Source organism: Lissotriton vulgaris, unplaced genomic scaffold, assembly GCF_964263255.1.
Source record: "Lissotriton vulgaris unplaced genomic scaffold, aLisVul1.2 SCAFFOLD_972, whole genome shotgun sequence".
Taxonomy (NCBI): Eukaryota; Metazoa; Chordata; class Amphibia; order Caudata; family Salamandridae; genus Lissotriton; species Lissotriton vulgaris.
Genome location: NW_028254165.1, coordinates 814,991 through 823,493, shown reverse-complemented (window position 1 = coordinate 823,493; position 8,503 = coordinate 814,991). Strand labels below are relative to the sequence as shown.

Below are 8,503 nucleotides of genomic sequence, written 5' to 3'. Positions count from 1 at the left end.
AAAGCAGAAAATTATCTTCATTAAGGACGTGTAAAATTCAGAATAACAACATGATGATGAAAAATCCAGTGAGATATCAAGGTTCTGACACAGGAGAAACACATTCTAAAATGGTTCCCTTGGTGTTGGGTGGTCTGGGACTGTGCAAGCTGAAAGCTATACTTTACTAGGATTAATGAATTGGACAAATATTACCAGATTTGTAACTTGCTTACTTACTAGCACAATGAAGTGTTTGAGGAATCTGTATTTTTTCCTTTCTGGTCTTGTTTGTCCTATAAATCTTCAACTCTTTGTCCTAAATACTTGAGATCACCCTTAATACTACATTTTCTGAACACCACTGAACAAATATTTGAGTCATTCCTTGTATATGATCACTTTGATATTCCTTATGTTAATATTTCTTTGTTATTTACATTATTTCCACCTTTGAGCTATATAGTTTCCTATAATAATAAAGATGCAAAGAAGCAGACTCCCATTCTATGGGAAATGGGAGACATTTTGTGTTCTCATCTCTGGATTCAATTATGGGTAGCATCCTTAGCAGATGAAAGTTCAGTTTTGCAGCTTAACAATAGTGATGACCAATAAAATTGTTTAAATTAAATTTAGGAATAGTAAGTGACTAGCATTTGCCAATGTCGTGATAAATGTGACCTGATAATAGCCAATATCAATTTGTCACATCATGTATTTGGTTCCTGTCTATTAAAGGAGTGTGTAATTCACCGATACAGGAAAATGTTTATGTACGAATGGGTAGAGAGCATCACAAATGAAATGAAAACCCAAGATAGCTTGCTTAATCAGTCTGCTGCTAATGCCTCTTGCCCCTTACTAGGATTGTACTCCTTCTCTCTTTACTAGAACTATACTCCTCCCCTTATACGGTGGAAAATAGCCAAGTGTTACTGATGATATCACAACTAACTTTGCATATGCTCCCTTTTTCTCTTCTACTATGCCTGGATAAAGGCACCCTTTTTCAGGGCAGGGTGCACATCGGTCTTGCGGTTTCTTCCCTTAGGCTCTTGCCTTCTAACACCTTACCTGCCGTGCTGAATAGGTAAGTGCTTGCGATGAACTCCATGGCTGCCCTCCACAAATGCATTGGGGGGCTTGTGATAAACCGAGGCCAGCGATCCGATGTGACAGATGAGCTCATCCAACAGGGTGGGCTCAATCAAGTCCGTTTCCTCGGAAATTAGAGGCTTCTCTGATAGCACCACCTCTTTCGCAGTCACAGGGTCAGTGGAGAGTAGGCGCCAGTAGATGTAGCCTCGGTCCCGAAGGTCTGGGTTGTCAGAATCCTGAAAAAAGGAGAAAAGGGGGTTCAGGGTATACCCACTTCCAAGCTCATGCCACACAATATTTGGTTTCTATGTATTTGAATGTCAACGTAATGCCCAGGAAAAGCAATGCCATTTGGTAGGAGAACACTAGGTCATACAATTGGTGCAGAAGAGTCCAGTAGCATGCTAACTCTTTCCCTCACTGCCTGTCCTCCAGCAGTTACTCACACCTGCTTTGTGAGCGAAACAGAGATCAAGGGAGACAGAGAAGTAATTGCCTGCCCACTGAAATATTGTCACTCAGCAGATATTTAAATTGCCCAGTTGTTATTGGAGCCAAGGTGTGTAAGGGGAGTAAGGGAATCCGATTACATAAGATTTCACTAACCAGGGTGCTTTAATGAGGAATACACACTGGAAAGCAAACAGTGACACTGTTTCTGCGAGCACATCTCTTTGCTAATAGGAGCCATTTCTCGAATCTATTTTTTTCTTGGCTCTTTTCCTTCTATACCTTCAACTCTGACAGACAGTGCGCCAACAACTTGGCTTCAGGTATAGAGTGAAAGGCAATGAGAAGTTTGCTGCACATCCTTTGACACGTTCTCTGATGTTAAGTGAACTTGTCATCGTCAGAGCTCTGTGGTGGGAGCTAATGAATAAAGTAACTACAAGCATTGAATAATGTGATTGCTGTTGGTCAATGGTGAGGAAGAAGGAGCTGCTGCAAGTTCCTGAGCTATTTTGTACCGCTAATATAAGAGAGCCTTCAAACATAAATGGGTGGCCTTTTATTGGGGCCCTGGATCAACCCAAGATTACGGGGCATTAGCAGGTATGGGTGCTGCCCATTACCGCTGGTGTCCCACGCCAACATACAGCTTACCTTTCAAACTTGATAGCCAAGAGAGCACATTTAGGCTCCTAATTATCATGTTAGTGAGGATGAACAGTCGTGGCTTCCTCCTGCAGGTTTGGAAGAGAGGCTTAGAGACTCTGATTCCATATCAAACAATTGAAAATACAACTATAATACAGAGTTTATTATATAGGCGTTGCGTTAGCTAGGATGGGCGTTTTTTGCACCAGCAGTGTCCTCGGGGAGGTGGGCAAGTGGGCACATACCTACACCAGTGGTGGGAATGTCTAAGTATACAGCAGTATTGGAGGAATGTGACAGCAAAAATGTGGGAAGTTTGTGGGAAAAGCATGGAGGTCACACCCGACTTTGCCTTTTGAACATATGAGAAGCGACTGACATGATGGCTAAGGAAAGGATCTAGGTTTTCCTTGGGAATGTTGTTGCGAAACGTAATATAGCCAGAACTTGGAAGGGCGACACGATACCCAAACTCCGTGATTGGGAAACGGATATGGACTGGTGTATGCAGACTGAGAGGGTGGTCTATGAAGGGAGGGGATGCCCACAGAAGTGGACCAAGATATGGGGTGATTGGAACAAAGCGAGGGGAATGCTGTGCGAGCTGTTTCTCGATCCCTCTCTACAAGATGACATGACTCTTTGATCTCATAGGTCAAGACATTATAATTGATGTTTTGTAATGTGATGGAGATGTTGGACTACAAGGATAATTTAAAGACGTTATGGTACCTATGCACTATGTCACTTTATTTTATGCTGTCATGTGTTTGTTTCTTTTGTCAATAAAAAGATATATAAAAAAAAGAAAATACAACGGTAATATGAAGTCAATGCTTGCATATAAGAGAACAGAAGTTCTAGCTTCTAGTTATTTGTCTTCCTTACTTACACCTGTGTGCAAGCCTACTCAATGTTCAGTCCATGATGATAAACACTTTACTTACCTTTGATAACATTCTTTCTGATAGATACAGGAGGTCCCACAAACTGCTTATATTAACGTTTGCAGCAGGCACAAGAATGGATCTGAAATTTTGTTTTTACCCATTCCAAGTCACTGGCGCTAGGTGGTACTCTTCAGCTTCTAGAGCTGCATCACAAAAGGTCTCCAGAACAGAGGTATGTGCACTATAAATGACACACAAGCACAGGTGGCATCAATTAGGACTAAAATGTTTCACAGCCCCTACAGACATGTTGAATATAGACAATTACACCAAATGGCAAACACAAATAAATAAAGTGAAGTATGTGAGAGTAGAGGTGGTGGATACCAAGCAATATGTGGGAGCTTCTGTATTCATCAGAAAGATTGCTACCAAAGGTAAGTAGCTAACTTTCCTAATGTACATCTACTTTTGGAGATTCTGTATGGGAAGTAATGCCACAGCAGCCAGAGGAGGATTGAGAACAAAACATGCATAAAAAAGGAGGGTTGTAGGACAGCTCAGGCAAATTGAGACTTTTTACTTTATAGGAACAACTAGTAAAAGAGCAGAACCTGCCGCAGAAACCCTTGTGGAATGGGCTCGAAAACAAGTTGTTGGTGGTTTATTATTAAATTTGTAGTAATGGCAAAAAGTGACGAATATCCATCTGAAAACTGTTTACCTCCTAACTGCCACAAACAACTGGGAGCCTGAAAATTCCATGACCTCCTCAATCACTAAAAAAGCTTCTGCCTTATGAATGTAAAGACGCAAAGCTCTTTGCTGATCAAGTCGATGCAACTGTTGGTCCTCCTTGGACAGATGTGGAGTAGAATAAAAAGAAAAGAACAAAACCACCAGATATAAATAAAATAAAAAAACACATTTGGTAAAATTGATGGTTTTGCTCTGTGAGTAACCTGCTCAGACGTGAGTCCCAGGCTCTCCACATCACTGGAGTCAAGCTATCCAGGCTGAAGAAGGCTGATAGCCAGAAACCGGTGCTTGGATGCTTGATTCTGGTCTAGGAAAGACATGGCTTGGTAGTTCGGGCTGGACTGTTCCCATGAGGCACAGGGTCAAGGCTGATTTGCATATAGCCATTGTCTGACCTAGGGTGGTGTGGAGTGCAAAAAAAGATGGATTTAGGCCCAGATCTTTGTACTGGGGTGAATGTAAGAAATTGTTCTGCATTCTGTCCATCAACTGTGTTTTTTGTCATTTTCACCCTGAGTGGGCTGGGTATGCTCAGACGTAAGTCCAAGGCTCTCCACATCACTAGAGTCAAGCTATCCAGGCTGAAAAAGGCTGATAGCCAGAAACTGGTCCTTGGATGCTTGATTCCGGTCTAGGAAAGACATGGCTTGGTGGTTCGGGCTGGACTGTTCCCATGAGGCACAAGGTCAAGGCTGATTTGCATATAGCCATTGTCTAACCTAGGGTGGTGTGGAGTGCAAAAAAACGATGGATTTAGGGCCGGATCTTTGTACTGGGGTGAATGTAAGACATTGTTCTGCATTCTGTCCATCAACTGTGTTTTCTGTGAGTAACCTGGCCTCTAAAAAATGATGGCTGGCAAGGAAGCTAATGCTTGCAGATCACTAAACAAACTGACCGATGTGACGACTATATAGAAACATTCAGATCGTGTAAGTTAAGGGCACAAATAAAAGATCCACTAGAAAAGCTAAGACCAAGTTGAAATTTATTTGGGTCACAACAGAATGGGTAGGGGGACCTATTTTGAAGATCTTTGAGTAAAGAAGTAAAAACAGGGATGAACCATAACTACCTTGTTACACATTAAATGTAGATCAGTAAAAATACCAAAAGCTCAGTATTCCTCTGCTTTGGAGGCAAGGGAAAAAAGAACGGATGTCAGTGTTCAACTGCCATTTATTGTGCATCTACAACATTTCTTTAGTCTAAAAACTGGTGCAAGGGTTCATTTAAGAAATCTACAATATTGAGTAGTTGAACTCACCACTGGGCAATGGAGAACTTGCATTACTCTGGTTGTCGCCAAGGTGAGATGTCAGAGCAGACTAGAAGGCCTGCATCTTATTTAAGCTCAAAACCAGGTTCCTGATGGGATTGGCCAAATGTATCGATCTTCCTGCCCACGTTCAACCTCAAGACCAATTTGGGATCTACTGGAACATGAATGGAGTAGAAACATGCACCACATGCCCTGAGTGACCTCTTGTAGGAAGCTGACTCTGTATATACTATACCAAAGTAAGGTATAGTGTGCACAGAGTCCACTGGATCCCCAAAGGCTTAGGGAAGTAAAAGTAGATAACACCCTACTCTCTATTTTTGGTAGTGTGGGTGAGCAGTAAGGCTTTATCAGAGGGTAGTGTTAAGCATTTATTGTACACACTCAAGCAAGCAATGATTTCACACACTCAAAGACTGAACTCTGACCAATTGCTTTGTATACAAATATTTTTGTTGTATTTTATTTTTAGAACCAAGTAGGACTTGGTGCAGGTAAGTAAATATAGAACTTTTCAGACTAATACAGTTGAATGTAATTCAACGCTTTTGGCTTTGTTACTGGTAAGTCAAATGTTCAGAAACAGGTAAAGTTACTTTGTGATTACTTTTCAGGTTACTTTTCTACTCAGTGTGATATGCCTGGATATCACACTGGGATATTTCCTGGCTACAAGGTAAGTAAATCAGTTTTTCTCAAAACAAAGTTTCTTAGGTTCCCAAACAAAACAACAACCACACAGAAGCTTTTCAGAGGAAAACAGTCAATGGAATCCTATGGAGTAAAATAGGGTTATCGTTTTGCCGGTAAGTAAACGGTCTTTGGGGTTGAGTTTCTGGGATTAGAACTAGGGTTCCCCCAGGGTCAGGGATGCACTCTTTGAGTCTCCCATCCAAGTGGGGGTCAGAACGAGTGGGAGCCATTTGCTGAGAGTAGCAAATGGCTGTGTCAGCTCACAAAGGCTGCAATCCTTTTGTAGCTTCCCCTTCGTGGACCCTGCCCATCCTAGGGGAGGAGGCTTGGCACCTCTGCCCAGGATGTGCTTTGTTTCAGGACCCGAGAGTGGAGGGAGCTCGACCCAGGGGTCTAGAAACATGTCTAGGGGTGGCAGCTGGAGGGCAGGCGGTCAGCCAGAACACTAGAGTTAGGTAGTTTTTCAGGGAGCATCTCTAAGATGCCCTCTGAGTGCATTTTACATAAAATCCCACACTGGCATCAGTGTAGGTTTAATGTGCTGCGAAGTTTGATATCAAACTTACCAGATTTCAGTAAAGCCATTTTGGTGCTGTGGAGTTCGTAATGACAAACCCCCAGATCATATACCCTTTATGGCTTTAATGCACTTACTGTAGGGGCACAGGGCTCATGCCCTCACCAGTGGTATAATCCACCCAACTAGAAGGGTGGCTTACCTATGCCAAAGGTAGTGGATTGTAGGCATGGCACAAAGGGATGGGTGCCATGCCGACTCTTCACTGGGTGTGCAACAGTACAGTTTTAGGGAAAGAACATAGGCCCTGGGTATCTGGTCGGCAGGAACCCAGGGCACACTTAGTCAAAGAGCATCAACATCAGGCCAAAAGTGGGGTGCAACCATGCAAAAAGGGGCAATTTCCTACACCCCAGTAGGTAGCTTATCCAATATTTTCTGAACTTTTTGGTAGAGTACACACAATTTTGTGCGCACACCAATGCCTGGGCCTTGTAATGGACCATAAGAACAAAAGCTTAATGCTGCAGCCTGAAGTGACACATCAAGAGCACTCAATAGTAGACATGGTTTGCCATCCATGTCCTGGGACATATACAATAAGAGGCTGTAGCAGTGTACCATTTTTTCTACTTAAGGTTGTTTTTCTTTAGGATTGTGCATAACTTGAGCAATTTTCTGTAGCGTAATTATATTTCTTTTTTAAAAACCTTCATTTAGACGTACATATAAACCAACATTGCAGCAAAGATCAGTCACTACTGCTTGCAGCACATTAAGAAGGGAACAGAATTGTATTAGTTTATGCAACAACTATCCACATAGGAGGAGTTCATTGATCTATTCATAGCACAGCATCCTCCTTGCCCAAATCGTGTGGCACCACACCACCGATTCAAAACCACTTGGGCTTTAGTCTTCCATGGCAGTAGATGCATCACTCGAGGAAACGTCCCCACTAGTCAGAAGCCTGTGTGCCTGGGCACTTCATATTTATACATCATCCTCTATCTTCTCATTCTTCCTACTTAGTTTCATGTGAATGTCTTCCACTAGAGTCCATTCCTCAATGCCCCTGCAACAGCTTTCAGTCTACGGAGCACACTGACCCATCCATGTTATGGCCCCTCTGCAGCGGGCAAGTACAAGCGTGATCTGATGGTATTTGTATCGCTTAGTGTACAGGGGCTTGCTTTAACAATCTCAGGTGCTCTATTTGTGGTAATGTGGTCGAGCAGACTTAAGCTTATCAGAGGGAAGTGTTAGGCATTTGTTGCAAAGAGAGTCAATACATGAGGCACACAATCAATAAGGAAATCCAACACCAAATTAGAAAAATAAAAGATTTTTATATAAATTTAGACACCCAGATCTACGAGATTAGGTAAGTACTTTTCTAGATAGCGATTTTCAGAAAACAGAAAATACAGTTCTCAGATATGAGGAATGAGCCTCAAACGCAGTAATGTTATTCTATGGGAGAAACATACACTGCATAGGGTAATTTGCAAATGACTTACAAGATTGATCTTCTGGACGTAAGGTAAGTAGGGGCCAAGGTCGGTAGGATCGGACTGAGGCTGTGGGGCTTGGGTGCAGAGGTGTTATGCCCAGCGGGATGCTTGCGTTGGAGGCTCTTACTTTTTAAGTCGACCTGGAGATGGAAACAAAACAGGAAAGCAGGGCCTCTCTCGTTGATGGCCTCTCTGGTGCGATGTCAAACGTCAGTAGGGTGCTCTTGGCAGTGTTGGCAGTGTTGGTCTCCAGGTTGGACAATGAACAAGCCTTGGCTGCTGTTAGGGCTCCAGTAACCCGGATGTTAGTGCAGTGTGGCTCCTGGGGGGTCCAGGCATCTCCAAACTTGGTGCGGAGACTGATCTGACTTTCTGGAGCACGGTGGCCTCTTCTTGGGTTGCTGCTGCGTCTGTGGACACAGTGGTCAGCAGATAACTTTATGTGACGTTTTGGTCAGTGCCTGCAGGGAAGTGGCTCCTTCACTTCAAGAGTGATGCTGGCTGGTTTGCGTAGTGCTGGAAGACCTATGAGGCATATCTGCAGGATGAATCGGGTCATCGCAATTGTCGGGAGAGGGTCAGGAAGGCAGGGTTTGGCGCCAAGTCCACAGCTAGGTCTCAGTTCTTGCGTTCTTCGCCTCTTCTTTGTCCTTCTTCTTTAGTCCGGTGA

General features: G+C 43.1%; 1 protein-coding gene across 1 annotated transcript in view; it reads right to left on the bottom strand.

The window, feature by feature from the left end:
- Nucleotides 1-1,056: 1,056 nt before the first annotated feature.
- AP2B1 (adaptor related protein complex 2 subunit beta 1) overlaps nt 1,057-8,503 on the bottom strand; it is a gene marked incomplete at its 3' end in the record, with an annotated part of 476,528 nt that continues 469,081 nt past the window's right edge. The window contains exon 13 of the mRNA XM_086951572.1: nt 1,057-1,316. Within this exon, the coding sequence (XP_086807698.1) occupies nt 1,057-1,316 (260 nt within the window). The remainder of the gene's footprint in view (nt 1,317-8,503) is intronic.